At 43.9% G+C, this 25708-nt stretch overlaps 1 protein-coding gene across 1 annotated transcript; it reads left to right on the forward strand.

Annotated features, from left to right (window-relative positions):
* The first annotated feature begins 2395 nt into the window (after positions 1-2395).
* Positions 2396-24903, forward strand: LOC141084377 (low molecular weight neuronal intermediate filament-like). The gene is made up of 4 exons (XM_073569081.1): positions 2396-3214; positions 22231-22551; positions 23671-23795; positions 24279-24903. Exons 1-4 carry the CDS (start codon positions 2501-2503, stop codon positions 24538-24540), a joined length of 1422 nt encoding a protein of 473 aa, XP_073425182.1. The 5' UTR covers positions 2396-2500; the 3' UTR covers positions 24541-24903.
* The last annotated feature ends 805 nt before the right edge of the window (positions 24904-25708 follow it).

Consider the following 25708-nt stretch of genomic DNA (forward strand, 5'->3'; position numbering starts at 1 on the left):
TGTCTTAATCATCCTCATTATTGATAGAATAAGGCCTCCAGCCCCACAACATTATGAATCCTCCACGGTGGGAGAGAGGGAGCTTCATTTTGTTTTCTAGAAACATGACAGTGGTCTGAATCTTCCAGAAGGTTTCTCAAAGAACACTTTGGAGAATTCAGTTTGAGCTTTTTGTACCTTTTGAGCCTTTCTTAAGTCATTGGTACAAATTGAAACCATCACTTCAGTTGTCCCAAGTTCAGCTTGAAATTTTATGGATATTGCTTGTATTTCGATTTCCACATCATGAACCAAATTTTACAAGAATTTATCTTTTTTCACCAGTTCACTGAAGTCTCTTGATTTTGTTACATATAAAACACTTCATGAAGACAATCCTCATCTACAGAATCTGCAGTATTAGGGCATAAAGGCCTCATAGAGGGGCAATGGCGGACACAGACAGAAGAGTGCCCCAGTGCAAGAACAATACATGGGCCTCTTGCAGCCTGAAAGCTCATCATAATCCACAATCCCACCTGCTTTGTACAAATGGGCCCCCTTACCTCTCGGGCCACACAGGTTGCACCAATGATATGTCTGCCTCTGTAGATGGGTCCCAAACTGAGGACCAGCTATGATCCAGAACAAAGAGAATTTCCCATTTTTGTGGAGTCACGTCATCCATTTGCTGTGTAATATTTCCATTCCTATACAGGGACTTCTGCAGAAGATCTATCTGGCCAAAGAAAGCTTCTATCTTCTGGGAAAATCAGCTCTTTATAGGAGGTGTTGGGATGGAAGCAGGTGATGACTATGATGGTTCTCGTGAGACAACCGCAGGTACGGACTGGAGCTAAAATTCAGCCCTGGCATTTGAAATCACACAGGTCCATGATGTCCCCTGTCCCCAAGCACCAGGTGGGATATATTACTAATATTACCCTGGATGGAGGAAAGCAAGATTTACTACAAGGCCAATATTTCTAATGATACCTCTGTTATAACTCTTAAGTATGAGTGTCTAGAGAACACCGATTCTGTTAACAACACAGCAGACAAGGTGGCCCACGACCAGACAGGCCCTTCCGGCATTTGCCAGAATTGCCAGTTGACCAGTCCGGCCCTGCCTTAAAGTATCAAAACAGCTATTCAGAGGCTAATAAAAAGCATGTGAAGACTGGTATTAACAGGTGAGTGTAATTTGTAATTACGCACAGGATTGCCGAAATAATGCCAAAAATCTTGTCCTGCTATAATGTAGTTAAAGAGGATCTTTCACCTCCTCTGCCGTGTCTGGTTTTCCCATGAAATAATTCTGGAGCATCTTTACTGGAAATCTCTTCATGGTGCCACTCTTCCTCCGTTATTCCTCCTGAAAATTCATGAATACATTGCCAACTGGGTGTTGCCATTCAGAGAGGTGTGTCTCTTCAGTCTGCACTGATTGGACAGTGACAGACTCTGTAGGAACACACCCATCTGAAAAGAGGAATAGTAACACCTACTTGTCAATGTAGTCATCCATTTCTAGGAGGAATAAAGGAACAGCGGCACGATGCGGAGTTGTAATAGGAAACTTGCTGAAAAATTATTATTTTATGAATTATTAAATAAAACGGACACGTCAGGAAAGGTGATAGATCCTCTGTGACATTCTGACATTCCTATAATGTTGATTTATCTTAGGCTTAGACAGTTACTTCTTTTATGGTATCTATGTCCCTAAAGATATCACCAAATGGTATCTATGTCCCTCCGAGCCTTTCCTGCTTCTATTCCTAAGACTACAGGAATTGGGCATTGCTGCATTTCTCTGTAGGTCGGACTGCGGAGCTGCGGGTCCACCCTCTGCCTTTCACCCCCTCCAAATCCTCCTGCAGTAGGGAGGTCCATCTCTCCGGATGGGCAGGGCGGTCTATGGGACAGAAAGGAGTGGCAGTACTGCCAACTGAATGTATGATCAGAGGCTGCTGATTATTATCCTGTATGAATAAATATACATCACCTTTCAGAGCAATACCGATGAATTTCTGTACCAAAGGGTTAATAAAGTCTACATCGCCTTCTTTATGTATCTTTAGGAGTATTTTTTTTTTTTTGCAAAATATTGACCCCCCCCAAAACTATATATGTCCTTAAACTATAAAATGAACCTCTGTCCAATCTGAGATGTGTGCTCATGGTCGCAGGGAGTAGCCCCAGCGTGGATAATATAGGGATCAGATGGCCATCACTAGCCAAAGTGCTGATGTATTCCTCAACTGCAGCAGGGATCTGAATTGATTAACCCTTCCCTTTGCTGGATGGGATAACTGCAGAGGATGTTGCACATGGATGGGGATGGGCACATGCTGTAGTGCTGGGAGTGGCTAGCTCCTGGGATGGGTGGCTGGAGCAATGAGTATATAAAGTGATGCTGGAAGTCTGCAGTGTGCATTGTGTGTAGAGGGGAAGAAGGAAGGTCCTACATCCTCAGCCATCACCAGCAGCATCCCACACCCACCTTCAAGGCTTAACCATGACTTCCAGGGATATTTACACCTCATCCTACAAGAAGATATTTGGGGATTCTGGCAGGTCATCAAGCCACTTGTATAGTCCTAGCCCCAGGTCTTCTCAAGCCTATAGACCTAGAGATACCTACACCAGCATCTCCTCCTACAGGAAGGTCAGCAGGTCCCCAGCCAGCCACCTTGCCTCAGTGCACCAGGTTGATTTTGATCTGCCCCAGACGACAGCTCTCAGCAATGAGTTAAAGATAGTGAGAACCAATGAGAAGGAGCAACTGCAGGGTCTCAATGACCGGTTTGTCACTTACATTGAGAAGGTGCACCAACTGGAGCAGCAGAACAAGTTACTGGAGGCAGAGGTGACCTTGCTGAGGCAGAAACAGTCAGAGCCCTCAAGGCTCAGCCAGGTCTATGAGCAGGAGGTCAGGGAGCTTAGGTCAAGGCTTGAAGACCAACTTCATGAGAAGGACCAAGCCCAGCTTGACTGTCAGCATCTGGAAAATGCTGTGCACCAACTGCAGGAGAAGCTGGATCAAGAGGCTGGCAAGAGAGAGGAGGCTGAAGAGGCCATGAAGAACTTTAGAAAGGATGTAGATCAAGCCACCCTGGACCGTCTACAGCTGGAGAAGAAGGTGGAGTCCCTGCTGGATGAGCTGGCTTTCCTGAGGAAGGTCCATGAAGAGGAGGTTGCAGAGCTCCAGGCTGCAGTGACAGAGGCTCAGGTGGGTCCCATGGGTAGGAAGGGGTGTCTGTCAGGGCTGTGGCTCCAGCTGGAAAGGGAGGAGGGGAGTGTGTGAGGGTAATGATTGAGGCACACCATAGATGAGAGACTCCATGTTGAGGTCCGCCAAGCTGTGCAATGTCCCCATAAGCAAATTGCAATACTAATGTTCATGCAGTAGACTCTGCAGATGGTTTAGGAAATGCACTGGTAATATCCTAATATGTAACTACTGAGGGGTGGGAGACATGTCCTACACAGATAGAGAGCATGCAATGGGGCAATAAGATGCCCAATGTCAGGTCCCCCAGTGCAGCAGTGTCTGCTGATCTATGACCATCAGGTCTCCCATTATACTCCATCACTCTTTCCTCCAGAATGCTGTGTGATTGTATATCTCCTCCATGGAAAAGACAACAGAGAGGTAAGGAATTTCCCATTAAGGGTAGCGTCTAAAGATTTCTGTGCAAGGACCCCAGTAATAGAAAGTTCTTCCAAAGCATGTGGGAGGGCACCAGCAGCACAGCATGTAAGACCAGAGCTGGGTGTAAGGGTTGGGCTGTATAGGCAGGTGCCCAGGGGCTGCCCATTGTAGAAAATGGCATAATTATACTTTATGCTCCGGTATCATTCACATTTTGTAATATGATCTGTAAAAACTAAAATCTCCAAATAGTCAATGAAACCACCACACCCCTGGCACTGGAAAAGGAGGGGCTGATGGTCCTTTGTTCCTGGGTGACATGGCATTTTTGGTGGTCCTGCCCTCTTGATGCCTAATGTAATTGCCATTTTGATGAAGAGGAGTGCATCTCACGGTCCCATCGCCCATTGGCCCAGTATCTAATCCCCCCCCCCTCCAATGGCCGCATAGTAACAGCAGGAGCCGCCTTTATGGCTTCTGCATATCTGCATGGTCATTAGCGCCTAGCGGCAAAAATAAACGGAGGCCTTTGGTCTGTATGGAAGTGGTTGCCTACCAAAAAGTGGCCATGCCCCATGATGAGCCCATGCAACACCCATCAGGAGAGATGACATTGAAAAAACAAGATGTTGAGGAATGTAGGAAGGATGACGGGACAATCATTTGCAGCCAGTTTGTCAGAACACATTTCTTTTCCACAGGAATTGTGGAATATATTTTAGAACATCCAGCACATATTTTTAACGCTAGTAATACCGGGCTGTAATTTATACTTCTGGGGTATTGGGATAGTTCAGTTTAAATCAGCAGTTGTTGATATTTAAAAAAAAAATAAATAAATAAAATTATATATTTGTATTTTTTAGTTATTTATTATTTTTATTTATATTTATTTTTTATTAATATTATTATTTTTATTTTTTTTTTATTCCTAAAATGCAGTGTTTTTTTTTTTTCTTCCACTATTTTTTTTTTTGCTGTGAAAGATCTTGTGGCCAGATATTGGCTGGGAGTCATGCGTAAGAAATGAGGCGGCAAACTTTTACTATGGGATTTTCACACTTTCCGTGTCTCTCTTGGGTACCTGGAACACATCATTGCTCTAGGTGTCACTTTTTTTTGCATTTTTTCGTAGATTTCTCTATTTGGGGGGAAAAAAAAAAATGAGTGATAATACCCAAATCTGAATAATAATAATAATAATAATAATAATAATAATAATAATAATAATAATAATAATAATAAAAAACACACAAAAATGTCTAAAAGTCTTAGTGTTTTGGGTTTTTTTTTTTACACTAAGAACAAAAAAAGTGTGAGAGAATCCCAAGGAGAGAAAGATAAAAGAAAAGCTTTATATTGTCTTTTCATTATAGAAAAACCACAGCAAAACTGTGACGGAACTGTGGTATACCCGGCACAGAAGTGTAGGTGGGGAATGAGGAAGAACAATATTTTCCTATTAATTATACAGAGGTGTGACCGTGATCTTCCTCGCTCCATTATTGTTCTGTATGATGTGCAGGATTCTTGTAGTGATCATTTCCAGGTCTTAGGATATTGACTGTAGACATTGATTTCCCACCGCGGCACAATACTGACTCGGCAGCACCGCACCCACCTGAACAAAGACATTTATGGCACAGAGGGGGTATGTAACCGGCCCCAACCCTCAGACACACAGCCCCTATATAATGAACCTGTAAATTATCATCACAAGTTACCATTTTTGTGAGCCCTTCAAAAATTATACCACTCACATTTTCCCACCCAAATCATCACTTTAAGGGCTCGTTCACCCCGGTGTATAACATGGCCAAGTGCTGTTCCAGGTTTTATCCGATAACACTTGGGCCGGGGTGTTATACTATGGGGCGGTGCAGATCTATGATTTTTTTTTCATGCCGATTCAACATAAGAAAACAATCCGATCAGATCACACTCACTTATTCCAGTCTGGGACAGTGAAACATTGGACTGCACTCAGATGTAATTCGAGTGCAGTCCGATATACGAGCACAGAGACAATGGAGAAGATGGAGAAATTTAATCCTCCTTCATCTCCGCGCCTGTGATACGATTTTCTCATGTCACACTAAGGTGACACTGCTCAAACTCGGATAGAATTTGAGCCAAGCGTCATGAGCATGATCGGCCCTATTCTCTCACATGAGGGAATATACGCCAGTGTGACCCCGGCCCAAGGGTAGAGTTACACAACCGTTCCACATTCAAATCAAAACAGTCCAATTATTCTGATCAGAGTTTGAGCTCAGTGTCATCAGTTTTTCTCCGAAGTGGAGAAAAAGAAAAAAAAAAGGTCTCCATTGTGTCCATCTGTAAAAAGTTTACCACACTCGGATGCCATCCGAGTGCAGTCTGATTTTTTTTTTCCAAGGACCTATAGACTTGCCGATTTTGATCCTACTAGATCAAAATTAGGCATGTCTCAGGTTTTTTCTGTGGATCACTAGGTCAGAGAAAAATCGTTCATGTGCACGGCCCTATAGAATATCATAGGCACTATAAAAACCACGGATAGCACTCATCTGAGAAAATCGGTCTTATACAAACTAAATTCACGTGTGTAACTCCAATGCCGTCCCAGGCTGTATGTAATCAACTCAGTACATTAATATTTATACAGAAGAAGTGAGAAATGGACATTATCAGAAGGCGTCATTAACCTGTCTCATCTGTACAGTGACGATGATAAAGGGCTGATATATTATTTGTATATTATTTGGGGTTTTTTTGTATACTCCTCTATGAAATTGAAAGCATTTCTGTATTACAGCTACTAACACTATGGCTCGTCTTCTAAAATTTGTGATCTAGTAAAGTAATTTCTCTGTTTTCTGCATTGTGCTTTTTACTGGAATCTTTAAAATGGCGCATGTGGTTCATGAAGTAGACACAAAATTAAGCTCTTTATTTTTTTGTATGTGATAAGATTTTTTTAATGACATTTTAGCACAAAAAGTATAAAGAAAGAATAAATACCCCACCAGAAATCTTACTGCGGGCAGGAGTGAGACGGACCCCCCAACAATGCAACATTTGGGAAAAAGTCACATTTCATGAATCTGCCTAAAACATCTCACTAAGCAAAGTTGTTGATGAAAAAAAAAAAAAACTTTTAAAAAAAGAGAACCAGAAATCTGACATAGGCTATGTGCCCAGGTAGCGATTTTCAAGCGATTTTTTCCTTTTAGCAGAAACGCATGCCCCTTGCCAGGGAAAACGCATGCGCTTTTTGACGCGATTGTCAAGCGCTTTGACATGCGTTTTTGCTCATATAATTGATGGTATGCGGAATCGCGGGCGATTCCGTAAAATTAATGAACATGCTGCGTTTTTTACCGCTAAGCGATTCCGCAGCGGTAAAAAACGAACCATTGGCACAACATGTGCGTTCTCTATTACAAATGCATGGAACGCTTATTTTAAGTGTTTCCGCGGCAGAATCGCGCGATAAAAAACGCCACGGAAACCCTTAAAAATCGCTACGTGGGCACACAGCCATATTCTGCCCGGTTTGATTTCAGCCATGTATGTCTGGTTATGAGGCTACGTTCCCTTGATAAACTTTTGCGGCATTTTTTTCCCCTCACAGTTCCAGCAAAGTGATGGGATTTATAAAAATCTCCTGGCCACTGGGCTTTTATTTTCCTCAGCGTAACCTGACCTGCGGTGCCTGTTTCCATTTCACAACATGTTAGTCTCTCTTGCGGGTGCGCTGAGTTTTCTGTGCAGATTTTCCCATAGACTTGCATTAGATGCGGATAAACCACAGGTGAAAAACCCTCATGTGGTTTTAGTGTGCCTCTGTTGCATAAATGCTTCAAAAACATGCGTGATCCGCACCTGAGTTTCTCAATCAAGTTTTGTGAAAGCAAAAAACAGGAAGTAAAAGCAACTTTATTTTACCCCTTAATGACCTATGACGTGCAGTGTCAGTCATAGGCTCCGGCAATGAGCACCTTTTCCTTCACATGACAGCTGATTTAATCATCTGACACATGCCCCTAATAGCCGCTGGTGAAATCGTGATCCACCCGTGGCTGTTAACTAGTTAAATGCTGCTGTCAAGCCTGGAAGTATTGCGATGCAAATTGTGTGTTCCCTCACATATCTCAATACTTCTGGGCCATAGAACGTAATGGCGTATGCGCAATAATGATTTTATGCTTTGCCCACAGTTGGGCAAAGCATACTGCGCACGCGCGGGAGGACATTTGAATGCGCACTATATCTACGTGACCGCAGGAATTACACCAAATAAACGCGTAGAGCAAACCAGGGAGGGGGGGAGAGAGAGGGGAACAATAAGCCCAGCCCATCGGACCGAGGAGATATACATAAACCGCGGGAGGAATATAAAAGGTATTTATTGATCAAAGGTGGGGAGTCAAGGGCTATGAAAAGCATCGGTATAATGCATAGTTGACATTGAATCCAATCATATTTTTATTTGATATGCGAAAAAAGTGGTGACAGACTCCAAAAACAAAAGCCCTGGTGGTTATTTGCGAGTTTAAGTCGTTTTTCTTTTTTTGTCGTGAGGAATCCGCTGACGTTTATTGCTAAATTCGTTAAACTGTGCCAAATTAATGAACCATGTGCGCCAAAGTCAACAAGGGCTTATTTTCAGTCAGCAACCATTTCAGCGATTTTTTTTTTTTTTTTTACGGCGCTGTGGTTTAAGTACCCTTAACTACCGGCGTTAAAAGGCGTATCGGCGGTCGTTAAGGTGTTAAGTACAATATTCAGCATAAAAGACTCACCAAAAACTCGAGTCAAACATCTGAAATCACTAAACCCTGCCCACAGGGCAGGAAACAAAAAGGTGAGCACCGATAATATAGACTTTAAGGCACAAATAGGATAATGAATTGGGTGCAGACAAAAAAAAGCACAAAACACAGGCGTAAAGGGAATGAGGAAGCGGGGCCATAGTTAAAAGCCGCCGGAGACCAAGTCACATGGGAGACTGGTCACACATGTGGGTCCCTGGCGGCTGCTTTCTGCCTGGGGTGACCGGTCTCTCGCTGTGTGCATGTATAAGGTGGGAAGTGTCAGTTGTTTCCTGCGGGCGGGGAGAAGCCGCGGCTTTTAAACTATGATTTTCACTAAAGGCCCTTTTACATTTAGCGATGCACCAGCGATCCGACCAGCGATCCGACCCGGTCAGGATCGCTGGTGCTTCGCTAAATGATCGCTAGTGAGCTTTCATACAGAAAGATCTCACAGCGATGCAGCAGCGACGCAGCGCACGATACTCACCTTTCACACACAGCGATCCTGACATCCTCCCGCCCGCGTCCACGCGTCGCTGGACGTCACAGCAGGAAGCAGACAACGAGAAATGGAGCCGGACATTCTCGCGCGATCAGCGATGGACAGCGGGGGAGCCGGTCGCTGGTAAGTATCACACATAGCGATATCGCTAGCAATATCGCTATTACGTCACTAAACCAGTGACGTTTTAGCGATATTGCTAGCGATATCGCTTAGTGTAAAACCCCCTTAAGATGCTGCAGCGCATAGTCAAACAAGCATGGCTGACATCATACAGTCAGCGCCTGATACCTGCTAACCATGGATCGAGCACCACATATCAGCAGAAAAAAACCCTTAAAAGATGGTGCAAACCTTATAGAGAATAAGGCAGTAATACTAAAGTGCTAAAAAAACACAAATTACTTCAGAAAACTGGAAAACCGCAATAATGAGTCAGGGCCCGTGTGTGGGCATAAGGCTGACGGAACAAAGTCTCCCAGAGGGGTGGATGCCGATAGATCTATTCAGGAGGAGGTTTCTCAAGGTCGAGGCACAAATCTCCGAGTATAATGGAGCACTTCAGCTGTGCTGAGAGACGGAGCGTAGCGTTGGGTTAAATTCCCACCATAAGTCTTTGATGCTGCAGATTTTCCCTGCGTCAACAACGCAGCATCTTCCAGTTCCAGCAAAGTGGACGGGATATATAGAAATCTCAGGCCCACGGTCAGGAAAAAAACCCAATAATTTTGTATGAGATACCTGCAATAAAATAGCTTTTTCTGGTGCTTAAGGAGACCTGTCCGAAACGTTAAAGGCCACATGCACACTTGAAGTATTTGGTCAGTATTTTACCTCAGTATTTGTAAGCCAAAGCCAGGAGTGGGTGATAAATCCAGAAGTGGGGACGGGTTTCTATTATACTTTTCCTCTGATTGTTCCTCTCCTAGTTTTGGCTTACAAATACTGAGGTAAAAAAAACCTCACCAAATACTCAACGTGTGAACATGAACTAACCCTCCCCACCCACTAAATAATTTCTATGACTGTGTAGCCCTTTAAATGATAAATCGGATGATTCCTTTATGACCACAAAGCCCTGTCCCAGCAGCGAGAAATTGCACTTTGAAGTTGTGTCTGGAAGTGCATTGGGTGGTGACGATGCACTTACAGCTTCTCGGCATCACGTTGTAATTTCTACCTAGCAGACCCCTCTCCTGACTGATTGGCAGGTCAGGGCCAGTGTATCAGAGCAAACAACCTGTCAATCAGCCAGGGGAGGGTGCTGCTTGGTAGGACATGCAAGTTGTGGCAGAGCATCACAGGGTTAAGGGTACATAAATAGCTATAAATAAGAGTGGTGACATGAAGCAAAGTAAGGTGCCAGTGCATATATAGAATTATATACTACGCAATATGATAAATAAACCCCATGTAGCCAATTGATGACATTTATTACTAGATAAAGTGTGAATAAGGGAATAGGAAGGTCCCAGTAATACCACTAGAAAATGGAATCTAGTAAATCCACATGTAAATAGGGTGGGGAAAAACATGACCATATAATAAAGTCACATGATAGTAACCATAGACAGTACATACTGAGCACAGACTTCACACATCTGCCCGACGCGCGTCGGAGCATCGCCACGCCCCAGTGCACTTCCAGACAACTTCAAAATGTGATTTCTCACTACTGGAGCCATATTTTGTTGTCATAAAGAGATAGACTTGGCTTGTATTTTAAAGGGTTACAAATTTCTAATAATGGTTTGGGTAGGGGAGGTGTAAACGTTTCTGACACATTCCCTTTAAAGTTATCCATAAACTTTAGATTTTTTTAGGCAGATTTAGACTATTTTAAAGTAATCTGAAGAAAAACCTCCAAAAACACATTTTTAACACATGACTATAGGTATACAAATAATGCCTCCTCAAATATCCATAGAGACGGCTCTCAATTGAATGAGAAGACAGGAGAAAGCTAGAGTCCAATACTATTTACATAAATGTGAATTTGTATTAGTACATTAAAAGACACATATACGAGAGACAGGACCTAAATACAAATGGATCAAGTGGTCAATGGGTTATTTAGCCTGAAACCATGAAAAAGAGCAAAACAGCGACCATCATTCATAAAAAACCAAGTGGAATGACAATAAGAAGGGTAAGTGTGATAAATATACCTATCACATATAACATGGGGCTACAAAAAATGGTCATTCCAATGGGTCTCATTTAATTGTAAAATTGTACATAAAAATACAAAATAAAGGTACATTGTACACTGCCCTGAATAATATGCTGCTGACGCTGTGGTGGGAAATGCAGTCACAGCTGGTCCAATCTGTGATCTCTACAATGTTAGCAAGGTTTGCCTGGAATCACGTTTGCTGCAGATGCCGCCACAAAGTCAGAATGTGCAGCACTGGAAGTGAGACCGCGCTGTACCAAAGATAGAGACACCAGTGAAGTCACATACAAGTGTATATTGCACCAAGCCCACATAAAAGATTATCCTAGGAACATACCCATCATGTCATTAGGATGAATGGTTCGCTGGTCTGGAGAACCCCAACGCACCTTCCCGAGGAAGCGGTATTTACACCGCGAAACGTGCGTTGGGGTTCTCCTGTTTTCTTATTTTAATGTAATCTACCAACAGTATAAAAGTGTCTAATACTTTAATTTACATGGTGGCGTGCATGTTAGCAAATTATTGGATAAACATGCATGTTTATGGTGGAGGCAGGAAGAATAGCTGTCCTACTGACAGCTATATTACTTAAGGTAAGTTCACTCAGGACTTTTTTTGCTGTGTTTTTTTTCTGCAGCAAAACTTGATTTTTTTGGTGTTTTTTCATGTGTTTTTGTGTCGCTTTGTGTATGGAAATAAAGTTGAGTTTAGTGTATATATATATATATATATATATATATATACACATACTGTATATCACAAATAAAAAAAATATTACCTCCATGATTACAGTAGTTTGGAAACATTAATGTTCATCCTCCTATACCAAGACATGGCTAACACCTCACTACTACCAGACACTACCTCACAAGAGGTCACTCTCGGGTCACTACCTCACAATAGCTCTTTACGCCTCACTACTACCTGACACTACCTCACAATAACTCACTGTCACACTATGGACACCTCACTAACAACACCCCAAAGATCTTGGCTGTGAGATCACTTCCTGCTGGCCATGACTTTTCTGCACAAAAAAAAGCAGCAAGTAATGATACCTGCGTTTTGGCAGTGTTTTTTCCAACACCCATTCAAGCCAATGGGTGAAAAACGCTGCAAAAATGCTGAAAGAAGTGACATGCTCTATGTCCGAAAAATGCAGCAAAGCACAAAATCCTGATCACACAAAAAACCAATGTGTGTGCATGAGATTTCTGAAATCTCATAGGCTTTGCTGGTAATGGAAAAAGCAGCTGAAAATTAGCATAAAAAACATGAAAAAAAAGCAGCAAAAAAAAGTCCTGTGTGAACTTACCCTTAAACGTATGGCCATCTTAAATTCCAGTGCCCGAACTACACGTGGAATGGTCAGTAATAATGAAATATTAACAGCTCATAGCTCTTAGGGGTGGGAGGATGGACAAGAAATAGAGCATATTGGACACCAACATACAATATCTGATCATTATTTCCTTGGATGGTGGAAAGGCAATGTTCCTGCTCAAATCTATGGAATCAGACAGACTTACCAATATGTATGACAGTTTAGTGTGTGCAGCTCCTTTTTTCTGATGCTGACATCTAAATCACCTGCAGACACAGGGTGATATGAGAAATCCTGTCTCCCTGCAGTCACACACAGAGGGAATTCAGAGCACTTTATACACACACGGCTTTATTATGGAGTTGAATGTAAAAGCAGGCAGTAGCTCCCCCTAGTGGTGGCTAATGGCAGACAGGATTTTACCATATACCACTTTATTTATGTAGGATATTTAGTATAACATGGAAAAAAAAAAAGCTTGGATATTTATAAAGATACATTTTAAAATTAATCAGCACAGAAGTTTGAATTTATTTAGATTATGACAAATTTCTTTTAAAGGTTGACATAAAATTTTCACCTTAGTCATTTATAGCATATCAAATGTCCGAAAGATACAGGTCCCAGGTCTGTGACTCACTCCCAACTCCAGAACCGGAGTCCCCCAGTGCCGCCCGCCTCTATCGCCCCATGCCACACTACAAACATAGGCAGGTACAGGCCGGTAGATAACTAGCAGTCTTCCTTTAAATTTAGAAGGTGGAAATTTCTTAAAAGTGGCAGAATAGAAAAGTGTAGCTCATCATAGAAACCAATCAGATTTCTGCTTACATTTTACAAAGTGCTTCTGAGGAATACGAGCTGAATTCTGATTGGATGCTATGGGCAGCTGTACTAATAAACCTTTGCTTTAGATCTGATAAATCCCTTATATATATCTCTGACATATCAGCACCGATTTATATCTTTATCTATTGTAGTCAGGATTAGCCATCTGTCCAGATCTATATTGTTGCTTGTAACATTCTCCGCTCCTCTTGTCTTAATCCCCTGGCTAAGATGATCACTAATGTCGCCCGTAGTAAATACAGAAGTGGCACATGGACACACGGTTCCTTTGTATTGTGTCCTGACATGGCTTGTCAACCTTATTTTCTATATTGATTTTTGCTTTCGATTTGCTATTTTTAGTTATGATCGATCACTTTGATTTATCCCATGTGCTATAGCAGGTAATCATATCACGTAATATAGCCGTAAATAAAAGATGGCGGTATGTTAGATCCACATGTACATCTCCTCATCTGTCAAGCATAGCTGATTCTCTAACTGAGATTTTTCTTCTTCATATAAATCCTTGAATTACCCTCTTCCGCCACTCTGTTCAGCTACAGTGCCTTGCGAAAGTATTCACAGACCCCCCCCCCTTGGCTTTTTACCCATTTTGTTACATTACAACCTGTGTTTAAATATTTTTTAGACTAAGTAGCCTAAGTTGGCGAAGTGAAGTGAAAAAAATATAGGCATAAATTAAATTGTTGGGATCAAATAACTAAAAATTGGCATGTGAATATGTATTCACCCCTTTTGGGATGAAGCCCCTAAAAATTTCTGGTGCAAGCTATTACCTTCATAAGTCACATGCTAATTGAAAGGAAGTCCACCTGTGTGCAATCTAAGTGTCACACGGGCTGTCAGTATATACACACCTTTTCTGAAAAGCCACAGAGGCTGCAACACCATTAATAAGAGGCACCACTAACCCAACAATACCATGTGGACCAAGGAAATCTCCAAGCAAGGCAGGGACAAAGTTGTTGAGAAGAACAAGTCAGGGTTGGGTTATAAAAAAAAAAAAAAAATCCCAATCTCTGATGATCCCCCCCCCCCCCCCCGGAGCATCATCAAATCCATTATCATCAAATGGAAAGAGCAGGGTACCACAAAAAACCTGACAAGACAGGGCCGCCCACCAAAACTCTCAGCTCTGGAATGGAGGGCATTAATCAGAGAGGCAGCACAGAGGCCAAAGGTAACTCTGAAGGAGCTGCAGAGATCCCAAGTAGAGACGGGAGTATCTGTCCATACAGCCACAATCCACAATACACTCCATAGAGGTGGCCTATATGGAAGAGTGGGCAGAATAAAGCCTTTACTTACACATAAAAATTTTAAGGCCCCTTTTGATGTTGCCAAAAGACTTGTGGGAGACTCCCCAAATGTATGGCGAAAGGTGGTCAGATGAAACAAAAATGTATCTTTTTGGCCACCAAGGTAAGCATTATGTCTGTCACCAAACCAACACAGTTCATCACCCCAAGAACACCATCTCAACAGTGAAACATGGTGGTGGCAGCTTCATGCTATGGGGATGTTTTTCGGCAGCAGGGACAGGGAAAATGCTCTTGAGCAAAACCAGTTTCAGACTGTCAGTGATTTGAGACTCACCTTCCAACAAGATAATGACGCAAAGCATACTGCTAAAGCAACACTCAAGTGATTTACAGGGAACCATGTAAATGTTTTGGAGTGGCCTAGTCAAAGCCCAGACATTAATCCAATTGAGAATCTGTGGTCAGACTTGAAGATTGCTGTTTACCAGAGGAAACCATCTAAATTGAAGGAGCTGGAGCAGTTTTGCCTTGAGGAATGGGCAAAAATCCCAGTGGTCAGATGTGGAAAGCTCATAGAGACTTATCCAAAGCGACTTGCAGCTGTAATTGCCACAAAAGGAGGCTCTACAAAGGACTGACTTTAGAGGGGTGAATAGTTATGCACACTGAAGTTTTCAGTTATTTTTTTCTATTGTTTGCTTCACAATAAAAAGAAAACCAAATGCTCACAGTTGTAGGCATATTCTTTACATGAACTGATGCAAATCCTCAACAAAAAAAAACTGTGAAACTCCCGGTTGTGAGGTAGCAAAACGCGAAAAATGCCAAGGAGTTGAAGACTTTTGCATGCCACTGTACTTTCTAGTAATAACTTCTTTTGTGAAACCTAAGTGACAACCAATTCATCCACCATTGAACACTACATAGCAAAGATCCCCTTTAATAATCAAAATTGGACCAAAAAACCCATAATAAATTTCTAATACAACTATAAAGCATTAAAAGATTACCTATAATAATGAATTACCTACAAATGATTCTAAATCCATAATCATCCTTGCATCCTCTCTTGTTATATGCAGCACCATCCCTTACATATCAGATTTATTATTTATCATCCTGTCTTGTTAGATATATAATGCAGTGATGGCTGATGGAGCATGGGAAAGCTTCTTTCGCTGTGAATAACAAGAATACACTATGTAAGAGACAGCACTATACATAATAGCAGAGGAAGCTATATAATAAGGGACGGCACCATATATAACTAGAGAGGGTGGTATGCAATAAGGGACGGAGATATAGATAATAAAAGAGTAAACTATGTAACTAAGGATGGTGTTATACATAAATGAGTACACTATATACTAAGGGACTATGCTATACATAAGTGACCTGTGGAAGCGCTATTAGGCGTGAAACGGCCGTTGTCGGTGTGTGCTCACGCTCTCCTTCAGCCTCCCGGCCATGAAGTTTTAATTGTGTGCCAATAAAAGTGGACTTTCTATTTGGATCGGTGAGTGCTATGGTCCTTTTTCCTTGATGGTGGATCTATACATAAGTGAGTACACTATATACTTAGCGACTATGCTATACATAATAAGTGAGTACACTATATACTAAGGGTCTGCTATACATAATAAGGCTACATCTCTGTATCTGTGTGCAGTGTTGGTGTGCTGCCCACTTTTACAGACACATTGAGCATGTCCTATTTTGATCCTCAAAATCAGAACAGAACATTATCTGACCCTCACGGATCTCATTCTCAGATCTGTGATTTTCATATATGTGTGAATCGACCTATAAAACTCTTTGAGTCCATGTGCCATCCGATAAAAAAACCTGGAAGCACACGGACATTTCATACAAATGAGAGAATGTAGAATAAGGGATTTTACACAAAACATTATCACTCTGCATCACACAGTGCAGATACAGAATAATATCTGCATCCAGGCACATACTGCTAACGTCTCGTCTGATTAGAGACGCTTTCTTGTTTCTTCTCCATCTGGTCAGACCTTCATGTCTACATCTCCCAGCCATGACTCGTCGTGTCACGATGATTGTCACAGCCCTGAAAATAACAAGGTCACATACATTGTATACATACATGTGTCTCCCCCCCAAATACAGATATGTACCCCACCATTAATATACTATTAGCCATGCACCATTAGTTATTTATTTTATCTATTTTTTAAAAATATAAACTGATAGGCAGCACTGTGCCCCCTGTTAACTATAAGCTCTGCTGCCCAGTAATATAAATTATTCAGTCTGTGACTCTTCCCAATTAGCTGTAAGGCTATGTGCACATGGAAAATATGAAAGTTTTACAGTACAAGCAAAGTGAATAAGATCCCTGAAGTCTCATGCACACGTTGCTTATTTTTTCCTTGCAGATTTGCTGCAGATTAAAATCTGCATAATATCCATTCTTGCAGTGTATTTTACCGGTACTAATGGGGAAAAATACGTAACAAAAGCATGGCAAAACCATGGAAAAAAAATAAATGTGTTTTCCGCAACTTTATTCCTGCCAACATATTAGGATATGCCGCAGAATTTTCTCCTGCAAATCCTGAACGTGTGCACAAAGCCTTAGTCCCTGTCCTGTGTCCCCATCATTCATTAGAAGTCCTTGATAGCATCAAAATGAATTTTGGGGTTAGAGAAGATACTATCAGGTACTGAGCATCCTTCGACCCCTCACAATTCATTACAAGTCCCTGATAGAGTCTTCTTCTACCATTCAGTTCATTATAAAGGGTCCTATGCACCTTACCTCCTCCTCTCCCAATCCCCAGTAGCATCACATTGAATTGTGAGATATGGGAGGACGCTATCAGGGGCTTAGCACCCTTCAATTCATTTTACGTCCATATCTAACATCATCCTTCCCCTGTTGGTAAGTCCATTATAAGTCTCCTTCCTCCCATCCCAATTCCCCACATCCCTCATTGTCCTCCTCCCCCCACATCCCGTCATTGTCCTCTCCCATCACCACTCCAATCATTGTTCTCGCCCACCACCCCCATCATTGCCCTCTCCCCCACCTCCATTATTACTCTCTCCACCACCCCATCATTGCCCTTTCCACCACCTCCATCAGTGTTCTCCTGCACCACCATCATTGCCCTCTCCACCACCTCCATCATAGTCATCTCCACCACCTCCATCATTGTTCTCCTCCACCACCCCCATCATTGCCCTCTCCACCACCTACATCTTTGTTCTCCCCACCACCTCCAGCTGCGAGGCTGTGTCAGACAGGAAGCACGGGCAGGAAGGGAAGGACTGATTCCTGAAAGTCTGCTCCGCTGCCATATTCTCCTATAGGCAGTGCAGCTGCAGGGATCACTCCCTGCCCACCGTCACATGAGGGCAAACTGGCCAGAGCGCCTCAGAGCTGGAGGAAAAGGCCATATTTCCCTCAGTGTTAGCTGCCCTGCAGGGCCCCCCCTCAATCTCTGGGCCCCGGTGCAGCTGCACTGGCTGCACATACAGTATGTCCGCCCCTGGTTCCCGCTGCTATGCTACTCACTACCTTTGCCACTCTGCTTATCCTCATGTCTGGCTACCGTGCTGGGTCCATGCAGCACTTCCAACTTTGCTGCATATCCCTGATGTCTCCACATGGCTATGGAGGCCATGGTCATATCCTGCTGGAATTTAACCCTGCTGTGTCCTGCATGGTTTGGATTGGCCAGCCAGTCACCAACCAGCAGTTGCTATATCAGGCAGCTCCGCCCTCCACATCTTGCCTGAGGTTAAGTTACAGTTTGCTGTTGGCAGATAATTTCTAGTCAAGGTGTTTTGTTGTTTATCCATCCCACTATTGACCTGGCTAGTCTTCTTGTTCTGTCTGTTCTCTCCTCTCCTGATCTCAGCTACGTATCCTGAACCTGTGCATCATGCCCCAATCACGGACCGCCTGACCACGCTTCTGTCTCAGTCTCCTGTACCTAGTACCCGTGTCTCTGACCTTCCGGTTAGCTGTTAAAGACCTGTGTACTGCCCTGGAGTGATATAGGGTGACTACCGGCAGCCCAGCCTATCCTCACCATCAGAGGCCAAAGTGAATACTCGGTATTAACTTAGTTACGCCCCTCCAGGGTACGCTCAGCTCGTGGCACAGTGGGTCCACACCAACTAGCGTTACAGTAGGTTTAGGCCATGGACCCTGCTGATAAGATAGGATCTAGAAACTCCAAGTCTCTTGTACAAGTCTAGTTTAAGGAGGATCGTGCGCAATGCAAGCTTCAAGACCATCTGATTATTTGTGTGTTGGAAACTCAGCTGCAGGATTTGTCCACCTCTGTGTCCACCCTGCCCAGCGCATCAACCACAACAGTCCCTCCTTCCTCGGCATTGCCATGTCTCCAGGGGAGTTGCCTGGAGTTAGTGTCTGGTGGAGCAGTGAAGCTTCAACTTCCACTTTGTGATCCCCTGCCATTTCTCTTCCAACACTGCTTGAATCCCCCATCAGGCTCTGTACTTCCTTCCTTAGCAACACAAACAAATGATTACTGCAGCCAATCACTGGCCGCAGCAGTGATCAACAAATCACTGCCATGACCTGTGATTGGCTGCAGTTGTGACTTGACTACCTAGCCAGAAGAGGAAATACTGAGACTGGCGGGGGAACCAGGCAGTGTTGTAAAAGAAGCTAATGGATTGGTAACTTGCGTATACTTCATTATATTATTTTACTGCATAATGGACAGTTTCTGTAAAAATAAATCAGAGGTGGACAACCCCTTTAATTGTGAATATAGCCCTGAATAGAATGATAGAATGAAAACTGGGCCTAATTAAGGGAAATGGTGCCAAACATAAAGATCCTTCTTTTTATTTCTGGCTATAAGAAGGTATATAAATCCCAGACCAGCAGCCATGCGATATAATGACACAGCCACAGCCTGCGGTGCAGATATTGGAGCGGATGCCGGTTTCAGGCTTCTGTACAGAGACGTCTTCCAGGCTCCACTGCTCAGCGCACAAGTGTTTCCTCTGGGAGAGGGATGATAATAAGATTTCTAAAGATCGCACCGGAGAGCCGGCACTTATTCCCCCAATCCCCAATGTCCAGCTGTTCATTTAATGCATTTGTCTTACCCACAATTCATTGGGTCCTCTGCTGGGATTTACAGTGCGCAGACATTGGCTTAACACTTTCACTGCCTCTTGTGAATGGATGAAGCGTCAGGATTTCCATTAACCAGATGTTTACACAAAGTAGTTTTATGTTTGAGACTATATAGCCTATAACAGTAATATACTCACAGTACTGTGGGCTTCAATATCGCGACTCGGTGCTAACATCCTGGATTTGAAGACAACTTCCATGATTGAAGTTACAAGTTGTAGACGTCCTACTGGAACCCCAGTTATTTAGCTTATACTGTACATTGTGACTTATCTCCTTATTGGTCACTTCTGACCATTATTATGTCTGGATATCAATTAAATTAAGATTTTGGCCAATTAAACACCCAGTCAGCCATATTTATCTTGATTTGTCTCTGGCACATTTTTTTTTAGATATTTTTGTTAGCTAATAAATGCATTTGTAATTTTAGTTTTTTCTCAGACCCTATATATAATAAGTGGCTTAGGAAAATCTTGGCACAGGATTGCTGGGAAGGAATGGTCTGACGCTAGCAGAGGTGAAGAAGCAACTGTTTGGAACATAGCAGAAATGGAGAAGTTGTGGTTTGGTCATTGGCAAAAGGGAGAATATGATTGACCTGCTCTATGCAGAAAGCAGAGATATGGTCCGGGATATTGGTGGGTTGGAGTAGAAGTTGTCTGGCACATAGCACATATGCAGAAGAAATGGTCTGGCAGTTTGCATAGATGCAGAAGCGGTAGTCTGGCACATGGCAGTGGTAAAGAATGGATTGGTCTGGTACACAGCAAAAACTGGGAGTGAAGAGTCTGGTATATAAGTGTGTTGGATTAGAAGTGTTCTGGCACGTAGCACAGGTATAGAAAAAATGGTCTGGCACATAGAGCTACTTAAAAATACCTAAATGGTGGTGTGGGGAAGGTGACCGGACGGACGGACGGACTTGTCAGTAGGGATAGGGGACGGTTTGTGCACTTTAGTCAGATGTTTGTAATGACAGAAGGGGAAAAGTGTAGAATGAGTGCAGTACCTTAGTTTGACCACAAAATGGAAAGGGGGGAGCGTGAGTACAGGACCTGACAGCAGCTTATGGCTTTAGAAACCGTTAGTCATGGGGGGCGGAGAGACAGGAGCCCAGGAAGGTTATAAATAGGACAGGAGAGGGTTCCAGAAAGTTCCAGTCCCGGGAGGAGCTCGACAGGAGAGGAGACAGTGAAGGAGTACGAACAGTAGTGGAGAGCTCAACTAGGGGACTGAGGAGAAAAGAAGTCAGGGGGGTGGCCCGACATGAAGAACCGCAGAACAGACGAGGCCTCGGGGGTACCAAATTGACGACGATCTCGGACCGGTGAAACGCTGGTGGTAGATAGGCCTAGGGCAGCCCCAGTGAAAGATCCGTGAGGAACGTCACTATGACAAAAGGAAGGTGCAGGTACCCGGGCCTGAATACGGAGAGCTGTGGAAGTGCTGCGGTGTTGTCAGGAACACCGCACTGCACTTGCTCACTGAGCCAGTGCGCATGTCCTGAGTACAAAAACAGTGCTCAAAGATACCTGTGGAGCAGGACAGCAGTGGTGATGATGCGTGCTTCAGACTATCAGGACCAGAAGCACGTGACTGCTGGGGGCGTGACCTAAGCTCCACAGAGCTAGGAACTGCAGGGAAACTCCTAGAAAGGTAACTACGGGACAAGTTACCAAGGGGCATAGACAGGGGCGGAAGCCAGATCAAGCCGGGGTCAGTGCGCGAGATAGCAGGACAATACCAAAGGGTTAGACAGAGCGAATAGTCAGGACGTAGCAATAGATCAGAAAACCAGAACGGATAATGGATGGTACAATAGGGGCAAACGGTAGCGGAGTAACAATAGCCAAGCCAGGAAGTCAGAACCAGAGAAGACAATAATACCAAAACGTGAGATGGAGTTCAGAGTGAGGGGACAGGTCGGGTCATACACGGGAATCAAACAAGCAATGCAGTACACGCACACCAGGGGGGTCGGTCAGACACACAGCCAGAATAACAGTATAGCTGACCGAGAATGCTAGTCTGGAGTGAGTATAAATACCCCTCCCAGATCCAAAGAGAGGCCGGCAAAAGTTAACCCTGTGAGAACAGGACATTAACCATGTCCTAACCATGACAGGTGTATTGCTGCGGTCGTCAGGAGGACAGCCAATAAACTCGGACCTGTTGTACCCGAAATCTGCCTCAGTCTCGTGTCTGTGTCGTCTGTTCGCGGTAAACGGGACCACCCCCCAAGCTATGTCACCTTCCTACAGTGGTCTGGCACATGGCAGAGGTGGTCGAGGAAAAGTCAGGTAAAAAAGCAAGAAGGGGGTGGTATAACTTGGTCATTATCCATGGAAAAGGAATTATCTTGCACTTAGCACAGGTTGAAAAGGAATGGTCCAGCACCTTGCAGATGTGAAGAAGGATTGGACGGGCACATGGCAGAAGCGTAGAGGAGGAAATCAGATACACAGAGGTGAAGAGTGTTCTACTGGGGATTGACATGTATAATGTTTTGTCTTGCAGATCACTGTAGAGATGGATGTGGTCAGTAAGCCCGACCTCACAGCTGCTCTAAAGGAAATACGCATGCAATATGAAGTACTTTCCACCCGTAATCAGCAATCAGCTGAAGAGTGGTACCATGCCAAGATTGCCAACGTGTCCCAAGAGGCTGCTCGCAACAATGATAACATACGCCAAGCCAAGGAAGAGCTCTCAGAATATCGAAGACAACTACAAGCCCGAACTCTGGAGATTGACGCCCTACGCAGTGCTAATGAGTCACTTGAGAGGCAGCTCCAGGAGGCAGAGGACAGGAACAATGAAGAGATACTGCAAATGCAGGTAACATTTTTGCAAAGTCTCTTTTTGATCCAGTGTTAGAGAACTGCCTCTCTACATGCATGACATAACACTCGCCTCCAGGGCACCATGCATGACATAATACTCGCCTCCGGGGCACCGTGCATGAAATAATACTCGCCTCCGGGGCACCATGCATGACATAATTCTCTCCTCCGGGGCACCATGCGTGAAATAATACTCCCCTCCGGGGCACCATGCGTGACATAATACTCGCCTCCAGAGCACCATGCGTGGCATAAAACTGGCCTGTGGAGCACCATGCGTGACATAATACTCACCTCCGGAGCACCATGCGTGACATAATACTCGTCTCCGGGGCACCATGCGTGACATAGTACTCGCCTCCGGAGCACCATGCGTGACATAATACCTCCGGAGCACCATGCGTGACATAACACTCGCCTCCGGGGCACCGTGCATGACATAATACTCGCCTCCGGGGCACCATGCATGAAATAATACTCGCCTCCGGGGCACCATGCATGACATAATACTCTCCTCCGGGGCACCATGCGTGAAATAATACTCGCCTTCGGGGCACCATGCGTGACATAATACTCGCCTCCAGAGCACCATGCGAGGCATAAAACTGACCTCTGGAGCACCATGCGTGACATAATACTCGCCTCCGGGGCACCATGTGTGAAATAATACTCACCTCCGGAGCACCATGCGTGACATAATACTCGTCTCCGGGGAACCATGCGTGAAATAATACTCACCTCCGGAGCACCATGCGTGACATAATACTCGTCTCCGGGGAACCATGCGTGACATAGTACTTGCCTCCGGAGCACCATGCGTGACATAATACCTCCGGAGCACCATGCGTGACATAATACTCGCCTCCAGGGCACCATGCGTGACATAATACCTCCGGGGCACCATGCGTAACATAATACCTCCAGAGAACCATTCTTTCATAAAGACAGGAAGGTATAATATTTAGTTTTATATTGATTTTGCAGGTAATCTGGAATACTATGTAAAGTAGTAATAAGAAACACTGTTACTATACAGAACACAGCAATTATTGAGGTTATCTGTCTACGTTCTGATTCTTCATAATTATCTTCAAATATCTCATAATTTCTATAGGAAACCATCAACCAACTTGATAATGCTCTAAGAACTACTAAAGGAGAAATGGCTCGTCACCTGAGAGAATACCAAGATCTGCTCAATGTCAAGATGGCTTTGGATATTGAAATAGCCGCATACAGGTAATTGGTCATACAAGAGTAGCCGGATATGGGCATTAGCCGTAATATGAGTACATTATGTTTAACCTGTTATCCTGCAATGTTCGGGCAAAGGAGAATAATACTGGACCTATGAGGCTAATCATCTCAAATCTTAGAGGAAAAAAAATATTCCTTCCTGACTTAGTTGATATAATTTGTGTTGTGTAAAGAAGTAGAAATCTATTTTCTTCATGCCACTGTGACACGTTCAATGCACCTCTTGATCCTGTATGCCTTGGCAGCAGCTACCTGACACTAATATCCCTAAGTCCTTCTCCATGCCACTGAATTTTTTCCCATTTAGTATTTTCAGTGAAAATATTTTCCCTTCCAGGTTCAGAACTTTTGAACCTGTATTTCCTACAGAAAACTAACAATCTATAGCTCTAATTGTTTTAACCCTTTTAATATAAATTCTACTTTGAGGTGTGACTCTTGAACCATATTCATTCTTTTTTCTAGGAAACTCCTCGAGGGAGAGGAGACCCGTCTGACCACAGTGGGAGGAGGCAGCATGTTTGGTATTGGTTACCCATATTCCCCTGGCTCTTACTCCGGTGGGAAGAGTTATACCTCTAGCACAGTCACTATCCGGAAAGAGGAGAAAAAAGAAGACAAGAAAGACGAGAAAAAAGAAGTTTCTGATGGAGGCAAGGGAGGGGGTCAAGCCAAAGCGCCAAAATCAGGAGAAGCATCCTCAGAGAAGACCTCCTCCAAGAACTGAGCTGGCTACAGTATGCCAAAACACACACCTGCCATAACAAAACCTTGTCTTTTGTTTTTCCTTCATCTTTTGCAGCTAGGCTAGCACAGGTTAAAAAGAAGCCAAAAGATATTGAGAGCCAATGATAAGCTCTATCCAGTTGTCACTTGGTGTATTGAGGTTACTAAGTCCATCTCATTTATTCATCCCCATGACAATACGTAATATATACCGGTGATATACTGCTCTGATTACCGTAATTGTGTCCTTTTATCAAATTTCGCCAAAATAAATTCACTACTAACATATATCTCAGACATACAGGAGAAAAGACTAAAGACAGATATTTATATGGCCCATGAAATGAAAGAATTTCTCAACAGTGTCAAGTATTTATTACTCTGCTCTCTTAAAATATTTATGTGTCGAACAAAACCACTTTATAGCGCAATCGGTACTTGTGTTAGGCTGGTTTCACATTCGCGCTTTTTAAGCGCACGCACGGCCGGGGGTAGCTCCGCCCCCGAGCCGGCTCTCTGCCCGGCGTGCCCGCCCCTTCCTTGTAGCGCCGCCTCCTAGCGCACAGCGGCGCCTGCGATCGGCGCACCCTATCTTTAGCATAGGGTGCACAGATCGTGCGCAGGCCGTGCGCTAGTTGCGCTTTGACCTGCGCTGCGCACTTTTGACGGTGCGCCGTGCGCGCCAAAATCCGAAAAGTTTGATTTTGGCGCGCACGGCGCACCGTCAAAAGTGCGCAGCGCAGGTCAAAGCGCAACTAGCGCACGGCCTGCGCACGATCTGCGCACCCTATGCTAAAGATAGGGTGCGCCGATCGCAGGCGCCGCTGTGCGCTAGGAGGCGGCGCTACAAGGAAGGGGCGGGCACGCCGGGCAGAGAGCCGGCTCGGGGGCGGAGCTACCCCCGGCCGTGCGTGCGCTTAAAAAGCGCGAATGTGAAACCAGCCTTACAAGAACAAAATCTGCCCTTAACACAACACTGTCAGATCTTGTTGGGGTTGTCCAGACACTTTCCTTTTTTATTTCATTTATATCCAGGTCCAGCATGTTTTAAACATTTTTTTATAGATATACCATATATGTTTATTTATTATACTTTGCTTATACAGCACCGTCATATTCTGCAGTGCTTTACAGACATTTTCATCACTGTCCCAATTGGGGCTCACAAT

Source organism: Dendrobates tinctorius, unplaced genomic scaffold (genome assembly GCF_039654945.1).
Source record: "Dendrobates tinctorius isolate UK_male_01 unplaced genomic scaffold, ASM3965494v1 ptg000022l, whole genome shotgun sequence".
Classification (NCBI taxonomy): Eukaryota; Metazoa; Chordata; class Amphibia; order Anura; family Dendrobatidae; genus Dendrobates; species Dendrobates tinctorius.